The sequence below is a fragment of the Bubalus kerabau genome, chromosome 9 (assembly GCF_029407905.1).
Source record: "Bubalus kerabau isolate K-KA32 ecotype Philippines breed swamp buffalo chromosome 9, PCC_UOA_SB_1v2, whole genome shotgun sequence".
NCBI lineage: Eukaryota > Metazoa > Chordata > Mammalia > Artiodactyla > Bovidae > Bubalus > Bubalus kerabau.
Window position 1 is genome coordinate 41,233,938 of NC_073632.1, and position 19,150 is coordinate 41,253,087.

A 19,150-nucleotide genomic window follows, 5' to 3' on the forward strand; every position below is an offset into this window, starting at 1 on the left:
CAGAAAGACTTGATCACCCAGAGTGTGACCCACATATTGCTATCTTGCCCAGGGATTTTAGCCTTCTTTCTTTCTAGTAATTTGTCACAGACATAGGGGAGCTCATTGTAATCACTATAGAGTAAAAGGGGAGTATGGTGAGCTGAAAGCAAATGGAGCTAGTGTCATGAACAGTGTTATTCATAATCATTCCCAAATGGAAGCAGTCCAAAAGTTTGTCATCTGTTTGAATGGACAAATAAAATGTGGTATATTCATACAATGGAATATTATTGAGCAATAAAAATGAATTAAATACTGATACAGGCTACAACCCTGGATAACTCTTGAAGACACCACACTAAGTAAAAGCAGTGGACCTAAAAGGCCACAATTGTGATTCCATTTATATGAAATGCCCAGAGTAGGCAAATCCATAGAGACAGAAAGTAAATTAGTGGTTGCCAGGGGCTGGAGGGAGCGGGAATGTGGAATGTTAATGGGTATGCGTTTCTTTTTCGGATGATGAAATGTTCTTAGATTAGATAGTGGTAGTGATTTCACAACTCTGTAAATAGACTAAAAGCCATGGAATATCATACTTTAAATGGGCAAATTGTCTGGTATGTGAATTATATTTCAATAAAGTTGTTTACAAAAGAGAATAGATCCTCAGTGTCATGCTTCCACTGTAGCAGACTGTCAGGAAACAGAATGATGAATAATATGGAAAAACATGAAAAAAAAAAGTACGTGTAAAAGTTTCCATGATTAACACCTTTCACGTCTATAAGCTATGGAATCAATTAACTTGCAAATGAGTTGAGAGAGTAAGGAAGCCATCAATTTCAGATGCAACTTTGCCTGAGAGATTCAGAGATATATCTATCTGGGTGTGACGCCTCACTGCTCAAGCCTCAGTTTCCTCACCTGTAAAATGGGTTTGATAACATGTTCACTGAGTTGAGTTGCTGTAAGGACTGAAGGCAGGTGGGTCTTGAGCAATCTGGTTGGCCTCCCGAGGCACAATTGTCGTGACTGTTGTTCATGCACATCCTATTTTCCTCGTGTTGTCACCCCAGATACTGACCAAGTGCTGGGTTGGGTGAACTGTCATTCTAGGTAAACGATTCCATATATTCAGTGTAAAAGTTCGGGGAGTTTTCGCAAGGCATCCCTGGAGAGGAGCTGCTGACTGAGAGAACCAGTCATGGTTTTAAACAATTAAATTCAATTCAGGAAGGGAAAGTGAAGAAGGGCGTCTGAAGCAGGTGTGTGGCAGTGCAAAATCTAGATCCGGTCCTGGTTCCTCCTTCCACAGGTAGGAGGGAAATCCTGTGGGATTCACCTGTAGGGGCTCCCGGGAGCTCCAGGTATAACTATTTCAGCTAAATCTACAGAAGAATGAAGAAAACTCACGTGAACAGAAAACTGGCCTAAGATCAAAGCAGTAGAGGGAAACTACTGATGTATTTCAAGTAGGACCCGTTCTTTAGAGTTCATTATTGTATTTAACTTTGAAAAAAATTTGTGTGGAAAAAAAAATTGTGTGAAACCCAATTAAATTTTTAAAATTAGCAGAATTTGAGATTTTTTAAATAACATTTAACACTTTGAACAACAGTTAAAATTAGCATAATTTGAGATTCTTTTAATAACTGCTAACAATTGCTGAACACACACACACCCAGAAATCCTAAAACCACAGTGAATGTTTTTGAATGTGTTTGCTTAATAAGTATTTGTTGAACAGGTGTTAGGTTGAATCATGTGAAACTGATGTTCAAATATCAGCCCATTTCACATGCTTGAGCCTATTGGCTAAATTTTCGTTCAAGGAGTCAGCAGTGAGAACACTGCTACTCTCAAGTGATTGATAATCTAGTAAGGAATACAGCCTTAATACAAATAACTGAAGAGTAATTAATCAGCAAATAATTACAGGTGTGCCAACTATGAGCAGAAAGAGGGATCCAGGGGACCATGGAATGAGGGAACCAACCTAGTCTTGAGAGGGCAACTGGGAACGTGGTGGGAGGGGATGGGCGAGAGGAGTCAGATGGAGAGAGGGGTGGGTCTTTCAGGTGGTGGAGACTGACGAGGGAAGGCTCGCTGTGGAAGAAAAGAACCAGAAAGCGCTCTGGCCAGTTAGAGGCTGATGTAGGGAGATCAGAGGGAGAGAAGCCGGAGCAGGTAGGCTGAGGGGGCCCTCATAAACCATATTCATTTTAGGGACTTTTAGATGTTGAACTGTTAAAGGGTAAACTGTGGCACATTAATAATTTTAAGAGTTTATGTGAGCAAATATAGATTCTAATGGGGCAGTGCCAAATCAGAATTCGTTAGGCGGGAAGTGGGTAGAAGTGCTCTGTGGACAGGAGCTAGGGGAGAGACTCACACAGCTAAATGAAGAGGCAAAGCAAGGAAATTATTTATCTATTTTATTTGGCCATGCCGCTTGACATGTGTGATCTTTTTTCCCTGACCAGGGATGGAACCCCGAGTGGGGCCCTGTGCATTGGCAGCCAGGGAAGTCCCAAGGAAATTATTTGATTGAGCAGTTGCCTCATTTGGGAAAAGCCCAGTTGGCTGTTCGTGATGGGTTGTTCTCAGGTTTCAATTTCTCAGCCTCGAGGCATTTATAGGCAGGCTTATTTGGTTTGCTTACCTCAACCACCAGAGTATTAGAACCAACTCAGACTAATGACCTCCCTGTTTAATTAATTAAACAGTCTAAAGGGAAATGGGAAGCCACCAAGTGTTTTAGGTAGCGGAGCGGTTGATTTTTATTAATACATTGTGTATTGGTATAGAATTAGTCTCAGAGGCCGTCTATTTGGCATTTCCAAGTCTGAATAGAATGAAGCATCCAAAGTGTGAATTGTTGTCCAGTCTTAGAAGTGCACCTGTGCCTCTAGAAGGAGTGTCCATTCGTGACGAGGGCAGTGCTTATCCTGGCGGGCAGGGAGGCAGTGATCACACCACAGCCCTCACAGCTGGGTCCCTTGAGATTCATTTACAGGCTCTCTTGTTCCTCTGAGAAACTGTGACTATTCAGTTTCCAGTGGAACAGATGGAAGTTGAGACTCAGAAAGGAGGTGGCATATGGAAGACATCATACTTCTCTTTTACACTTGAAATAAGTGGCTTGGGGTGGATTAGCTGCTGAGGAGTCCCTTCAAAACAACTGAGCCAGGGTTTTAAAGTGGCTATTTCAGTGAAAATTCAAGGTAGATATAAAAGCAACTGAAAGAATACAATATTGATTACAGTAGTTGATCTGCTTTATATAATCACACTACACATAATATTGAAACACACAGCCATGTTGACTGTAGATAGCGTACCGAGTTTGGTTGTTGTCATTCAGTCACTAAGTCATGTCCGGCTCTTTGTAACCCCATGGACTGTAGCATGCCAGGCTTCCTTGTCCTTCACTGTCTTCCAGAGTTTGCTCAAACTCGTGTCCATTGAATCAATGATGCCATCCAATCATCTCATCCTCTGTCACCCTCTTCTCCTCCTGCCTTCAATCTTTCCCAGTATCAGGGTGTTTTCCAATGAGTCAACTTCTTCACATCAGGTGGCCAAAGTATTGGAGTTTCAGCTTCAGCATCAGTCCTTCCAATGAATATTCAGGATTGATTTCTTTTAGGATGGACTAGTTTAATCTCCTTGCAGTAAACCAAGGGACTCTTGAATCTTCTCCAGCACCACAATTCAGAAGATCAATTCTTTGGTGCTCAGTCGTCTTTATGGTCCAACTCTCATATCTGTACATGAAATGTTAGAAAAACTGTATGCTGGAAAAACATACCTTTGACTATAGGGACCTTTGTCAGAAAAGTAATGTCTCTGCTTTTTAATATGATGTGTGGGTTTGTCATGGCTTTTCTTCCAATTTTCTTTTAATTTCATGGCTGTAAGACTGTTTAATACCTAGAACAAACCTTACTAGTAAATAACAACTCTGTGCTCCTGAAGCTTAATTAGGATCCATTCTTTCCATGTAAATAGGATAAGCTACCAGAAAAAGAAAAATAGAGTTATTGTGAATTTTTGACAGTAAATCTTTTCATGTTTGATACCAATATTATCACCCACAAACATTTTTGTATGACCTGCAAGGTGTTAGGCTTCATTTTTATCTGTTATCATTTCATATTCTTTTTGTTTTTATTATAGTGTGTCACTTTCGGAGAAGGCAATGGCAACCCACTCCAGTACTCTTGCCTGGAAAATCCCATGGACAGAGGAGCCCTGTAGGCTGCAGTCCATGGGGTTGCTAAGAGTCGGACGTGACTGAGCGACTTCACTTTTACTTTTCACTTTCATGCATTGAAGGAAATGGCAACCCACTCCAGTGTTCTTGCCTGGAGAATCCCAGGGACAGAGGAGCCTGGTGGGCTGCTGTCTATGGGGTCGCACAGAGTCAGACACAACTGAAATGACTTAGCAGCAGCATAGTGTATCACTTTAGAAACTCTTGACTAAGAATCACAGTAACAAATTGAAAATATATTAAACAACACAAACATGATCTCATTTAAAGAAGTCTGAAAGTAGGTGGGCCCAGTGTTAATTCAATAACCTGCTAAATTTGTATGAATTTTAAAGTCAAAACTAGAGATAGAAAGAAAATTTGAGCTCGTGAATGGCTTAAAGCCCAAAACACAAACCCAAGTGTGGAGATGGCCATCATCCCCACTTAACTCATAAATTCTCCTTTGCTGTCAGAGTTCTCCCAGGGAGAGGAATCAAAAGCACAGAACATTGTGATCTTGTGAACATAGCAGTGTTGGTGATTAGAACAGGCCAATGAAGTTTAGTTATCTCACACATGTCAGAGAGATTTAGTTGGATCAACTTTTCACAGTTCTAGAGATCAGGGAACAATCTGATTGACCTAATGACATATTCATAAGGACATTTTTAGTTCTCAGTAAGCCAAAATTTTGGCTTCTGTGGTGGCTCAGGCAGTAAAGAATCTGCCTGCAATGTAGGAGACCTGGGTTTGATCCCTGGGTTGGGAAGATCCCTTTGAGAAGGGTATGGCTACCCTCTTGAGTATTCTTGCCTGGAGAATTCCATGGACAGAGGAGGCTCATGAACTGTTACAGTTCATGGGGTCACAAAGAGTTGAACATGACTGAGTGACTAACACTTACTTAAGCCAAAGTTTAGTCTCTTGTCCAAACCCTATTTGGTCTTAGATCTTTGTCTTGGTAACTCCTTTGAGAAATATGTAGTATATTTCATATATTCTAAGAAATATCTAGCATAATGTAAGTCTTATATAAAGAATGTTACTATTACAAATGATAATAATACACTTTAAATGTTGCCATTCTTCCAAGAGCTTTGTTCATATCTAAAACTTGAGAAATGATTAGTTATAGCAACAATCAGAATGTAATACATTATAATTCAGGGATTGCTTTTCTCCTGTTATTATTATTATCATTGTTTTAAATTTGGGGGTGAAGGTGGGAAGTGGGAACTACTCTAAACTTTAAATTGATAGTGCTAAATAAAATGCATTTCTACCTTAAAAGGAGCAGGACTATTCTACAAATTAGATAGTCCATTTCAGAAAGATGAAAAGATTGCTGATGAGCCACTGAAAACATTACCTGGCTAAAGACAGTTTAATGTCAAGGTTAATGTTAAGATTAAGGTTATGGACTTTAGGGTTAGATAAATATGGGTCTCATTCCCAAATTCTGCTGCCTTTCATCTATCTGAACCTAAGAAACTTTTTTAACCTTTCAGGCCTCAGTTTTCTCAACTGCAAAGTGGATATGCTAACAGTTATTTTTTCGAATCTTAGACTATAACAAGATAACCCACATAAACCATTTCTTAGTGTATAGTACACAGACTTTGCTCATTCTGTGTGAATTAATCACAACAGCTATATTTGTGTGTTGATACAAAACTCATGATAGAAGAAAACCACAAGAACCATCCTGAATTATGTGTGTATATCCAAACATGTAATTAAACTCTGACACATAAACAAAAACATTCGAATAGCATATTTTCAAAATTCCAATTGCAGACTGTTTCCCTTAGTGATTGCCTTTTAAATGGGAACCCTGATTGAGGCCCGCAAAGCAATTTACCATGCTCTCGCCAGGCAGAAAACGGGCACTCATGCCTCCTTGATGATATGGCAGCTCAGCACTGATCGCCATATTAGGCTGTTGGCTATTAATGTCCAGATGCCTGTGGTTTGAATTAACCTCCTTCTCCGAGCCCAGTCTTTGAAATAAAAAAGTAAATATTATAGTATTTTAAGTTACATTGTTAAATATATTTTTAGTAATATTAAACTGCATTGTTTAATGATATTTAATCATATTTTATTATAGCTAATAGTATATCATATTATTACTTATATTTAAAATATTTGATTAAATTTTAAAATTTAAAATATTTAATGGTATAAATCTGTTAATAAGACTAAAATAATTAATAAAATAAATACTAATTATTTAAAATACAAAATTATATTATTATAAACTATTTTAGAGGAGCTTTGCAATCAATTTGTGTTGTAAAATTTCTTTCTAGCGAAAGATTCAATTGGAATGTTTGTCTGAGGTATATGTTGCAATATTTGCAAATGCAAATCTGGTGATTTGATAAACAAACAACCTTGCTAAGTCTGAAGTCATGGTTTCCTAGTTCATCATCTCTGAGTTTAAACATTGTGTCTGTCGTCCACAATAGCAGTAAGAGCTTTTGAAATAAAGCACTTTGCTCTTGGCTCTAATCTTTGCTTGTAAGTGGTCAAAGTATTCTTGTTGAAAAATATGTGAGAGGGATGGAGACGTCTTTTTACTAAACACAAATAGCTAAAGAAAATAATGTTTGTGCAAATGTTTTTAATTTGTGAGCAGATAACCTTGTTATATGGAATTGGTTCATATAATGGAACTAGTTCACTGTTTCAGTTAAAATCACAATCTTATATATCTTAAATAATAAACAAAATTATATAGAATTTCAGTTCAGTTCAGTTCAGTCGCTCAGTCGTGTCCGACTCTTTGTGACCCCATGAATCGCAGCACGCCAGGCCTCCCTGTCCATCACCAACTCCTGGAGTTTACCCAAACTCATGTCCATCGAGTCAGTGATGCCATCCAGCCATCCCATCCTCTGTTGTCCCCTTCTCTTCCTGCCCCCAATCCCTCCCAGCATCAGGGTCAGTGCTTACTCAGTGCTTACATCAGAGTTTACTCAGTGCTATAATATCTAATATAGCAACCTACAAATTCAGCCCTCTATCCCCCAAATCTGTCCTTTTTCCTCTTTAGAACTTATTAGCATATAATAACTTAGTATGAGTTTTACCTGTTTATGTCTACTGTGTCTTCTGGTCCCTACCCAAGTGACGACAGAGATTTTGATCTGCTTGGTCCACTGGTGTCTTCATAGTTCTTTGCATGGTCTTTGGCACATAGTGCCAAATAACTGTTCAAACAGTCAATTCAATAACTGTCAAAGAGTCAATGAACAAGTCATTAGAACTAATTTAACCTCAACTGAAACAACCTTTGTACCTAGAGTGACAAAATTCTTAAACGTGAAGAAATTGACCAAGATCATACCAAGTGGCAGGTACTAATACACTGTGATTGAATCTGTAATAATCTCCACCTAGAGATGAGGAAGTTGAGTCAGACAGAACTGAAATAACTCCAAAGCTCATAGGTGGAGCCAGGATCGGACACAGGCTAATATAGGAGTCCGTGCTCTAACTACTGTACTATTTCCAGAAGACCGGAAAGGTGAGGGCTCTGACGTCAGAGACATGTTGGAGGTGGGGGACATAAGAGAAATAACGTGCTTTGAAATCTAATACCATGTCTACCTTGATGGTAGTAATTGATCTTTCCATACCCGCTAAGGGTGAAGAACTGTTTTCTGACATACCAAGAGCCTCTCTTTACCACTGCAGTAATTTCTGAAGCAAAGAAAAACCTGGAAGATTCCTTTTCTTCTCTTTCCTAGGTGACCTTTGGTGGTATTCTTGGAAAGACATTGGTATTTAAAGCTAATTGGTTTTGTGCTCAGACTAAGACGTAAATGGTAAACAACAATAAATGATGTAATAGAAATAGGAAGGAAGGGGGCAGGGCATAACCGTTAAAAGAATGGCGCAGCTGTTGAGGACTTAAGGAAAACTGGTTAGAATCTACTAGGCGCAAGATGCTGGAAGACTGGACTTGCAGTAGACCCTGAGCCTCACTATACAGTCATTGCAATACGTTAGGCTAAATGACACACGCACAGGCACCATGGCAGTTCTGAGGCTGAGCAGAAAAGTCCAAACAATGGGCAGTGCCCCTGTTCCTGGAAATCTCTACCCATTCTCAGAGATAGAATATTCCTCCCGCTCAGTAGCCTATGAAATTACCCAGCCCGTAAAAACTATTAACAACCACTCCTGCACCCTGGGGCTGCTCTCACTTTCTGAGATGGACCTTATTGTGACTCGGGAATGTGTATCTCTCTAAATAAACTTGCTTCCACTTTACTATGGATCGCTCTTGAATTCTTTCCTGTGTGAAGCCAGGGACCCTCACTTGGTGGCCCTTCCCAGGAACTCGCCTAAGACCTGGGACAGGACCATCCTCTTGATCCCCATTTTCCTGCAACATAATTAGTTATTGGGTAAGTTTTCCTGTGTTCCCCCCTCTTTTATTTGTTTCTCAATATCTGTATTAAGGACGATGTTGAAGTTTTTCCCACATCACTCACAGCTTAATAATTACAGTTATAATCCCACATTTCTTAGGGTGTGCAACTTCATTACAAGATAAAAGTCCTGGGACTTGGTTCTCATGGGTCAGAGTCGCTGCCTCCCTCACCTGCTCCCATGTCCCATCGAGGTTCCCTGGCTCAGGGGGCTGCATCAGGGCTTTCCTGTCCTGTGACCACCTTCTGTCCTTCAGCAGTTGCTCTCTTTGTTCTGTTCATGTATTTCATGCCTGGAGTAGGGTTTGAAACAGCAGTGGTTGTTCCAGTGGGGTGATGGCGGTCTGCAAGGTGGTGCTGTGTGATACTGCAGGGTTCCTGGGCCCCAGTGCCACACTTGGAGAAGCTTCATTAAGAACAAAGGCTGGGACTTCCCTGGCAGTCCAGTGGTTAAGACACCGCACCTTCACTGCAGAGAGCACAGGTTCTATCCCTGGTAGGGGAACTGGGATCCTGCCTGCTGTGGGGTGTGGTCAAAAAGCAGAAAAAAAGAAAACAAAAGTTGGAGGCACTCTTGTCGGAGAGGAACCATGAGAACCCTGCTGTAGATTCTGACTCCTCTGATCTGGAGGCTGGGAGAAGAGGGCCTGATTTGGCATTTGAAAACCTCTCAACTTTATTACAAAAGCAGTTTTCACTTCAGGGCTGGCTGTAGGTAAAATGTTAAGTGGTCATCCAGTGTCTGGATTCCATTTCTGAAAGTATTTTCCATGAAAACACAAGGCTTTTTAGTCTCAATTAGATTTAAAAGGCTCAAAAAGTGCAAATACTTTCAAAATAAAACCGAAAAAAAAAAATGGTAGAAATATATCAGAATATTTTTTCTCTGGTGAAGAAAGAAAGAAAGGAGAAAGGAGTGAGGGAGGGTAGGAAAGATGGGCGAGGGAGGGAGAGAGGGAGCTAGTTTTACTTTACATACTTGAGACCAGTCTCAGAATACATACATAATTTTATACATTCCTTTCTACCTAATATTACAGCATTAATTTATTCAAGCCATTAAAAAACTCCTCCTGAGGCAGATTTTTAAGAACCATTAAGTACCTCATACAAAGAGCAACCACTTAAAAACCAGCCTCCTAGAACTTGATGAATTTGAGAAAGCTCCAAACTTGGAAGCAGCAGGGAAACAGGCTCTGAACAACAGCAACAATAAAATCCCCTGAGCACTCAGAGGTAAATAAATATACGAGAAGAACTGGAAAAAAAAATGATGCCTTTCTATTGTGATTTTTATCTCTTGTTGTTCCGTGCAAAAGGGGTGGCGTAATAGATCCTATTTCCACCTTCAAGTCTCAGGGAAGGAGTGTGGAGGACACGAGTGTCTAATAACTCCTCACTTGTGCATTTCAGCCACTGAGGTCCAAGGCTAAAATACAACTTAAATTTGATAATAATGTAGCAAATCCAAATTGCAGACCAGAAACTGAAATGTGTGTCTCTGGCCTCTGTTTCTCCTGGCGAGGACATTGGCTGTTGAACCTGAAAAGCTAATAATTTAATACTTTCCTCCTTGGCATGCTATAGCATCATCCCTTCCTTGAGGCATGGAGAGGAGATACACTGGCTCTGATGAATGTCAGTGGAGGACCACACCCCCTCGATTGATACCCACCATAGGAGTAATTATTGCCTTGGTGATGGCTAGTGTATCTGTCTTTTTAGCCAATTTCAAGGTTCAGCACATGTGCTATGGCAGACCATGATCAGGCTTCTAGTGGGTCTGATAAAGTAGTAACGCAGGATGGCAAGGCCATGTGCTGGAGTAAGAATTTGCTTGCATGGCAAATTCTTAGGCCATGAATGTTGACATGGCCCTTCTCAAGCCTGGTAGTGTAAAAGGTCCTTCTCTGGGGCTCCTTTTGATGATTGTAAAATTTTATTTCCCTGTAAAATGTTATTCCCCATGTGGTACTGATAGACTGCAACTGAGTTTGAGGATGTACATTGTATATTTTCAATATATATAATTTCAAAACTCAGATGTATTTGATCACATCAAATCTGTTGTTAACCATCTGTAAAGCTTATTCGAACGAAATAGGATTAGAATAAAGGAAAGTGAAAGTGAAGTTGCTCAGTCGTATTTGACTCTTTGTGATCCCATGGACAGTAGCCTGCACCAGGCTCCTCTGTCCATGGGATTTTTCTAGGCAAGAGTACTAGAGTGGGTTGCCATTTCCTTCTCCAGGGAATCTTTCTGACCCAGGGATCGAACCCAGGTCTCCCACTGTAGACAGACGCTTTACCATCTGAGCCACCAAGGATTATAAAGGAACATTTTAACAATTTCTCCTCTCATAGTGCCGCCTCACTGATTCAACTATGAACCAGGCCATTGTTTCAGAATGTGATCTGTTCATTGCAGAATTGATCCCATGGGAAAGTCAATTTATTCTAAGGGATTTGCAGGAGTTTTAAGTCTTATTTGTTAGGATAACATTTTTAATGCATGTACAAAAATTTTGTTCAAAGCCATCTTGGAGAAACTTGTTTGGTGTGAACTCTAGTCACGTGTTTCAAGTATTCTATTCTAACTTGAGATGAATTTGGAGCTTGCAATCGATGCTTTCAAATTCTCATTCAGAATATGTTAAAAAGTTATTAATTTTTTGAAGCTGTAGTATGTACACATGGTACAAAACTCAGACATTACAAATAAATATTAACCTCTTGTCAGATATGTGATTTGCAAATATTTTCTCTCATTCTGTAGGTTGCTTTTTCATTTTGTTGATGAGTTCCTTAGCTATGCAGAAACTTCTTAGTTTGCTATAGTTCTCTTTGTTTATTTTTGCTTTTGTTGCCTTTGTTTTCGGTATCAAATCCTCCATTTACATTTGATTCAAATATCACTTCCAGTTTCATCAATTTTTATTTCTCTGCTGCAATTTTATCTTTGTCGGCCAATTCCTTTTTTCAATTATCCATTTTTCTAAACATCATTTTGCAGAATGTCATGTGGGTTTATCACCTGGAGACAGGGAGGCAACAGGCCGCCTTGCTTTGCTGTCTGTGTAAGAGCGGAATAACAGATATGCAGTGAGTGGCTGATCACTGATAAACTTTGAAAGAGGTGACATGGCTGATATCTGATCTTAATGTGCATCTGTTATATACATCTGATTTGTGGACTGCAGAGATAGCAGAGAAGTTTGTATTTAATGCACGATACCCACAGGTAATATATTGTGCTAACTGAAGTTTGAACTGTGTTGTTAGTTAACTAAACTGTGGTAACTGAAACTTCTACATTCCAGTCATGACTGCCTACACGGTGGCAGATTTTATTCCAAAGATGGTGCAATAGTCTCTCCCATCCTACATATTCTTCTAGGACTTTGCCATTCCCATCTCAAAAGGTAGGGTCTAATTCCCCTTTCCTTGAATCAGGGCAGTTTTGTGCCTTTCTGGTAACCAATAAAATGGGGAAAATAGCCTCATTAAAAAAAATAGCTGAATGATTTCTAAAGATGAATCATGAAAGTCAATACACATAACCCTGGCACACTTTTATCAAAGCTCTAAGTCACCATGCAAGCTACCCAATTGCTTGGTGACTATTGTGCTGTGAAGAAGTCCAAAGAAGTCTATTTGGAGAAATCACCTGGACAAGTTGTGTGAATTAATGGTTGATCCACTATTAGATTATCAAAATTTTAGGTTAAGTCTTTTGCTAATATAATTAATTTTACAACAAACATCTTGGAATATACTTCATTTTTCACAAGTGTGAATCTATGTGCCAGTTAAATTCCTCAAATCAGAATAAGCACAAATCTTGATATTGAAAGGATACACCAAAAATTAGATTAAGTGAGAGTAAAGATTATATTTAGGTTTTAAAGGAAGTACTTAGTGGTCCACTTAGTGAAGTAACAGTTACAAATATTACTTGTGCTAATAAGACATAAAGCACTAGTCGCACCGGAAAAAAGATACATTTCTTTGGGAAGAGAAAATTCCATAGGCAAGAAAGTTTATCCTCTGATTTAAACATACTTTTGTAGAAAAATGGCCATATCCTCTGACCAAGAAATTGGAGAGTTGCATATTCTGTGATCTATGTTCTTTCAAATGCAGACAATGAACAAAAAATAGGCAGAGGGTGGGGAATTTTTTCAAGAGACCAGGTTTTAGGGGTCAATCTAGAGTCAGTACCATTCTTCTTCATGTTGTTCATCAGTTTGGTTAGCATTTACTAAAGGATGCTCAGCTCGAAACAAACCCTCAGGTGGGTGTTCCTCACAATGAGAACTTCATGTCATTAACACAAGGGTAAGTTACAACAGTTTAATTTATTTAAGAAGACAAGGAAGTTGATTTGAAACTATAGATTGTCATGAGAAAAAATACCAACATGACAATATCTGGCCTTAAAGAGTTAACCGTCGGCGATCTAAAAAGTAGCTATCCAGAATGACTCACTTCTGTATGTTGCAAATTTTTAAAATTCTTTGTTTTGGGCTTGAACTTCATCTCCATGCTGAGCAGATTGAAATTTGTACAATATTTCCTTTTCAAGACAGTTACCCTCAGACATATCTTAGGTCTCTGTGGTGGCTAGTTCCAGTTCTCTGTCTCAATAGATTTGATAAGGCAGTGTTTTAGTTAATATGTAGTGAAGTTCTGAAAGTGCCTAACAAACTTCCTTGTCTTTAGCTGACCCTCAGAGTATCTGTCTATTAATTTCAGGTTTGTTTGCTTTTTCATTTTAAAGTATGTATGTTTGGTTTCAAAGGGTTATGTTTTTCCTCTCTGCTGCATCATTTGATTTGGGCGCTTTGATTTTTTTTTTTCTGATAATTCTTTATTAGAATAGTGTTACTGTTTGCTAAACATGCTTAAAACCCAGTTTCCTGCATAGCTGAACAAACCTCAAAGAAGTGAAGTGGTGGAGGGTCCACAGTCTGATCCCTCTCAGACTGTGCACCTGTCACATGCTTGCTGAAATGTAATTTGCCTTCTCCGCTTTGTTTACTTTCCTTGTGAAGCGCTCTCCTAAGACCTAACCTTTACTCAGTGGGTGACTTTCTTTATGGGAGTAAAAGGAAGCCTCGTTATAAAATAGCTGTTATGGGAATGATACAAACTATCTAGTATTCAAAGTTCTAAACATTATTGAAAAGGCAAAGATATCCCAACACATCAAAACAAGACCAAAAAGTCCACCAGCCACTCTTTGAACTGAAGTGATGAAACCCAAAGGATTCAGATAGCGAAATGGAGAAAATGAGAAGAAAGTTCATCTGAAAATCCGCCATTAGTGAAGTGATGAAGAACGTTTACTGGCTTAGTCTGAAACTTGTCAATTTTGCAACTCTTGGCTGCGTATGGATTTCTGTGGTCCAGTGTACAGTTTTAAACAGCTGTTTAAAGTCATGTGTGACTAACCTGGTAAGTTTTCCTGGTCTAATATTTGTCTTTATAGGAAGCAGAACAGATAGAATTCAGCTTGTTATATTGGTTGAATTATTTTCTCTTTATGAGAAGTTTTCTCATGAGAAATGATGGCAAGGCAAGAGTCCTTTTTCCAAAATAAGTTAGTAAGTTTGTGATTATAGTAAGTAGGGCAGAGCTACTTTATTTCTTTCAAGTTGTCTGTTCATATATTATTATTATTATTATTTTTGCAACAGGGGGCATGGGATTCGGGCAAAGGAGGCAAAAATTAAATCAATTTGCACACCTTAAAAAATATCAGTTAAACTCATTTATTACAAAATCATTTATATTTGTCTTGAAGCATGAAATAGGTTTGGCCACAGGGCAATACCTTGTCATTGCAGGCAAAAGTACTATTTATATTGTGGACAGACAATTGTATCGGGAGGGGGATGATGAGGGAAGCAGATGTGGATGCCATGTAGAACACTTTTTCTTATTATTAATCATTATATATTTACATGTTGTTTTATGTATTATATACTTATAATGATTATCATTATTAAATGGCAGAATTGTTTGTAAATTCCTGTCTGTGCATTTATAATATTTTTGGTGAGTTTTTCTGGACATTTATGATTTTCTCCTCGTTTCTGGGTGTCATTCCTCCTGAATAGTGTGTCACATCTTTACAGTTATTGTGACTTATTTGTGCTTAAAACAGTCACTGAATCAACGTTAAAAGCCAAATATATTCTAGTCATGGAAAGATGCACTCTTCTTATCTAAAGACAATGTGACAATACTTATAGTCATATTTTTAAAATAAAAAAATACCAAATACTATTCATTATTAGGCTAAAGTATTAGAGATAGAAGTCTGTGGTAGAGTGAAAAAGGAAAGGTATTTGTGTTATACTCTTGGTTTAATTTAAACTATCATTGTAAACACTGCTTAAGCTTACTATTGTTTCAGCACTTTTTAAAAACATGGTTGAAAAAAATAATAAAAATATGGTTGGTATTTTATAGAATTCTCTGCTGAAGACGTCACTACACGAATGTAGAAATATGTGCTTTAGGGTTTTTATAAACCTAAATATCCAAATTTAAAAATGGAAAACTGGGACTATTAAATATTTTCTTTTTTATTAAATGTTTTTCTCTGATTATAAAAACAATACATATTCACTGTAAAATGTTTATGGAAAAGAAGAATAAAAGAAAAAATCCTGTAATTCCACAACTATTGACCTATAATTGTATTTTCTTTCAGTGATTTTTTTTTCCTCAAGTATGTATATAATTTTTAACACACTGTGCACCCAGCTCTTTCATTGAACATTACTTTGTGGATTTTCCCGTACACAGGAAAACAGTTTATTGCACTGTTTGAATGTTTGATGTTTTTATGGCAATACAGTCCTTAATATATTTTAAATATTCCATCACATGAATGTGCCACTATACTTTGTTTATTAATTTCCTGACTATCAAAACTGATGCTGGCTGTTTCATTTATTGGAGTCTCCATTTTATGTTTTAGCTAAACTTAGTTTTATCTTATTTTTGTGTGTGGGCTCCTTGATTTCAGGGTTTGGCAGAAGGAGCAGACAGTCTGTTCCTTTGCTGAGTTGCCTTCCGTTCACCTCCTACAGAGAAAGGCACAGCTGATGGGTGGCAACTGCAGAAGACACGGTCTGCCAGTGTGACTAGTGATGGTAATCATGTTCTCCATCTGTTCCTCCCACATCAGGGCAGGGGAGACGAAAGCTAGGTGAAAGGACAATGAATACAGCCATGGATCAGAGGAACGATATGAAAAGTGCTGGAGTTTATTGCACTGTTTGAATTTTTTTTTTTCTATGCTATCGTTTTTAGCTTGGACTTTGCTATGCAGGTCATCTTTGATGTCATTGGGTGGTTCTGTTTGTTAATTAATTTTTTGTTATCATGCTTGGTAAATAACGTACAACACACTCACTATAACTGCCAATTCATGTATCTCAACATTTTAACAAAACTATTGGTCATTATTTCTCAAAAGTTTGCCTCTACAATATCCTTTTCTTGCCTACTGATACTCTGTGCATGTTCAGTCACTCAGTCGTATCTGTCTCTTTGGGCCCATGGATTGTAACCTGCCAGGCTCCTCTGGAATTGCCCAGCCAAGGATACTGGAGTGGGTTGCCATCTCCTCCAGCGATCTTCCCTACCCAAGGATCAAAACTGTGTCCCCTGCGTCTCTTACATTGGCAGGCAGATTCTTCACCACTGAACCACCTGGAAAGCCCTGAGACTCAAATTACATGTATATTATATTATCATTCTCACTGGGTGATTGTTGATATTGAGGCATCTTTGCCTTTTAAAAAGAAACAAAAGTGTCTTGTAGAAAGGAATGTTAAAACTGCTGTCCCAAAATGCACAAATCATAGTTCTATGTTTGAGTGTGGGTTTTACACTAATGGAGGAATCTGTATGTATTAGTTGAGTGTATTAACTGACCTGATATTTTAAGATTGTATGTGCCATGTGCTGCAGAGAACAAAAAAATAATTATTATTTTTCAGAACACTAGCATTGTGAGATCCTTTATGAAAGAAAAAACAAAAGAGACTTATGGCCAAATAATTTATGGAAATGCTTTTTGCCCATACCCTCGTTTTGTAGATTCAACAGGATACAACCTCATATTGATGGCTTTGTTGAATCACAATTTTGTAATCTTCTTTGGCAATAAAACTCTTTTTTTTTTTTTGAGTAACAAATCCCAACAGTTGAGGACCTAGTGCTCAGAAGTGCTCTTTTAGAAGCCTCAAGTCAATTCAATATGATTGTCAGAAATAATAAGATTCAGAAGGTTGTCCTGTTTAAAAAAGTATATATATATATATGTATATATATAATACCTTTCTTATATATCAATATACAACTTTATAACATGTGGGCTAAGTTGCTTCAGTCATGTCCAACTCTTTGTGACCCTATGGACTGTAGACCTCCAGGCTCCTCTGTCCATGGGGATTCTCCAGGCAAGAATAATGGGGTGGTTTGCCATGTCCTCCTCCAGGGGACCTTCCCAACCCAGGGATCCAACCTGCATCTCTTATGTCTCCTGCATTGACAAGTGGGTTCTTTACCACTAGTGCCACCAAACCATAATTCCAAAATTCTATAAAATATCCAGAAATTAGTACAATATGTACCAATACAGGAATAGGCAAGCCAGTAAAACAGAATATGCTCCAGAAATTATACTGTGTACATAAGGGAGTGTGGAATAGGATAAAGATGATAATTGAAACCAAAGTGAAGCTATCCATTTAGAATGAAAAATAACTCCTTCCCTCAGTAGGTGAAAGAATAAGGAAACTGATAATTCAGGTAAGGAAATATTATTCAAAGCTATTATAAAAAGAAACGAGCTATCAAGCCACGAAAGACATGGAGGAAACCTAAATGCCTAACTAAGTGAATGAAGCCAATCTGAAAAGACTGTATAGCTCCAACTGTATGATGTTCTGGAGAGGGCAAGGCTACAGAGATACTGGAAAGATCCGTGGTTGAGAGCGATGGTGCTGGGCTCTGGGGAGATGAATGGGCAGAACACAGAGGATGGTCAGAGCAGTGAAAGTACTCTGTATGATATTATATTATTATACTTTTGTCCAAATACCAAGACTGAACCCTAAGGTAAATTATGGACTTTGGGTGATTGTGATTATTCCACTGTAGGCTCATGCTTACTAAAAATGTGCTATTCTGGTGAATGGTGTTGATAATGGGAGAAGCTATGCATGTGTGGGAGCAGGGAGTTGATGGAAAATCTCTGTACCTTAAACTCAGTTCTGTCATACACCTTAAGCTAATCTAAACAAGATAAAGTAAAAAATAAAGTACTCCTTTCTTTGAAAAGAAAAGTGAAAAAAAAAAAGATTCAAAAAGTTTCAACTCCTATTAACATATTACTACCAGATTCAAATAAATTCCATGAGGTATTTTAAAAAGATATAATTTAAATACAAACAGACAACAAAAACAGAACAAGACCTCATCCTATAAAATATTTTGATAAGTTAGGGAAGACTATTTGTATAATCTTGGAGTGGCAAAGAAGTCTGTTTCAAAAACCTAGATTCACTAAAAGAAATTATTAATAAATTCAACTGCTTAGAAATTAACTATATGACAATAAACAGAAGACAATAAAAACAAAGTCAAAGAATGGAAAAAAGTTTTACATATGATAAACACAATTTTACCAACTCTTGTAAAGGAGAGTATTTAAATATTGTTCAGAACAAGAAGGCCTGCTTTTTAAAAAAAAGAAACATTAATGGCTAAGAAACACTAATGACTAAAAAAATGTGATAGATGTTCAACCTTACAGCAACACAAAATTGCATAGGAAAAATGAATTATCAATTTTTATTCTATCAGATTTGCAGAGATAAAGACATCTTAAAATTGGCCAAGTTTGGATAAGCTGGAACTTCCATGTGCTTTTCGTTAGGATGTAAGTTGATAGCATTCTAGAAAATAGTGGGTAAATAAATATCAAAATTAAAAGAGAAAGCATACCTTTAACCCTGAACATCAAGAAATTTATCTGAAGAGATTATTGCATCACTAATGATATGTCTGCAAAAGGCTGTTTATAGCAAATTTGCACATAATATTAATAATAAATTTCTAAGTGCCAGGCACTGTACTATAATAATGAATGTATAATTTAATTTAATCCTCACAGAACTTTAAGCACTAATTATTATCCTACTGATGTTTCAGATGAGAATACTAAGTTTAAACAACACAGCTAACTTTTAAAATGATCACATCAGGAGCAAATATATGTGGGATCAAAATGCAGATCATTCTGTTCTGTTTCATTAATAAGGTAGGAAGTAAAGAGTGAAGTTAGTTCTGCCTGAGGTGGGCAATATAGGGACGCTTGTGCCAAGAAGTAGGAGTTGGGTTGAGGATTTAAGATCTGGGACTGGGACAGTGTCTTTCAAGC

The 19,150-nt window shown here is 37.9% G+C and overlaps 1 protein-coding gene across 1 annotated transcript in view; it reads left to right on the plus strand.

The window, feature by feature from the left end:
• Positions 1–465: 465 nt before the first annotated feature.
• The window catches only part of ROS1 (ROS proto-oncogene 1, receptor tyrosine kinase), a 135,463-nt gene continuing 116,778 nt past the window's right edge, over positions 466–19,150 (plus strand). The window contains exons 1-2 of the mRNA XM_055534733.1: positions 466–482; positions 1,986–2,172. Of these exons, the coding sequence (XP_055390708.1) occupies positions 466–482; positions 1,986–2,172 (204 nt within the window). The remainder of the gene's footprint in view (positions 483–1,985; positions 2,173–19,150) is intronic.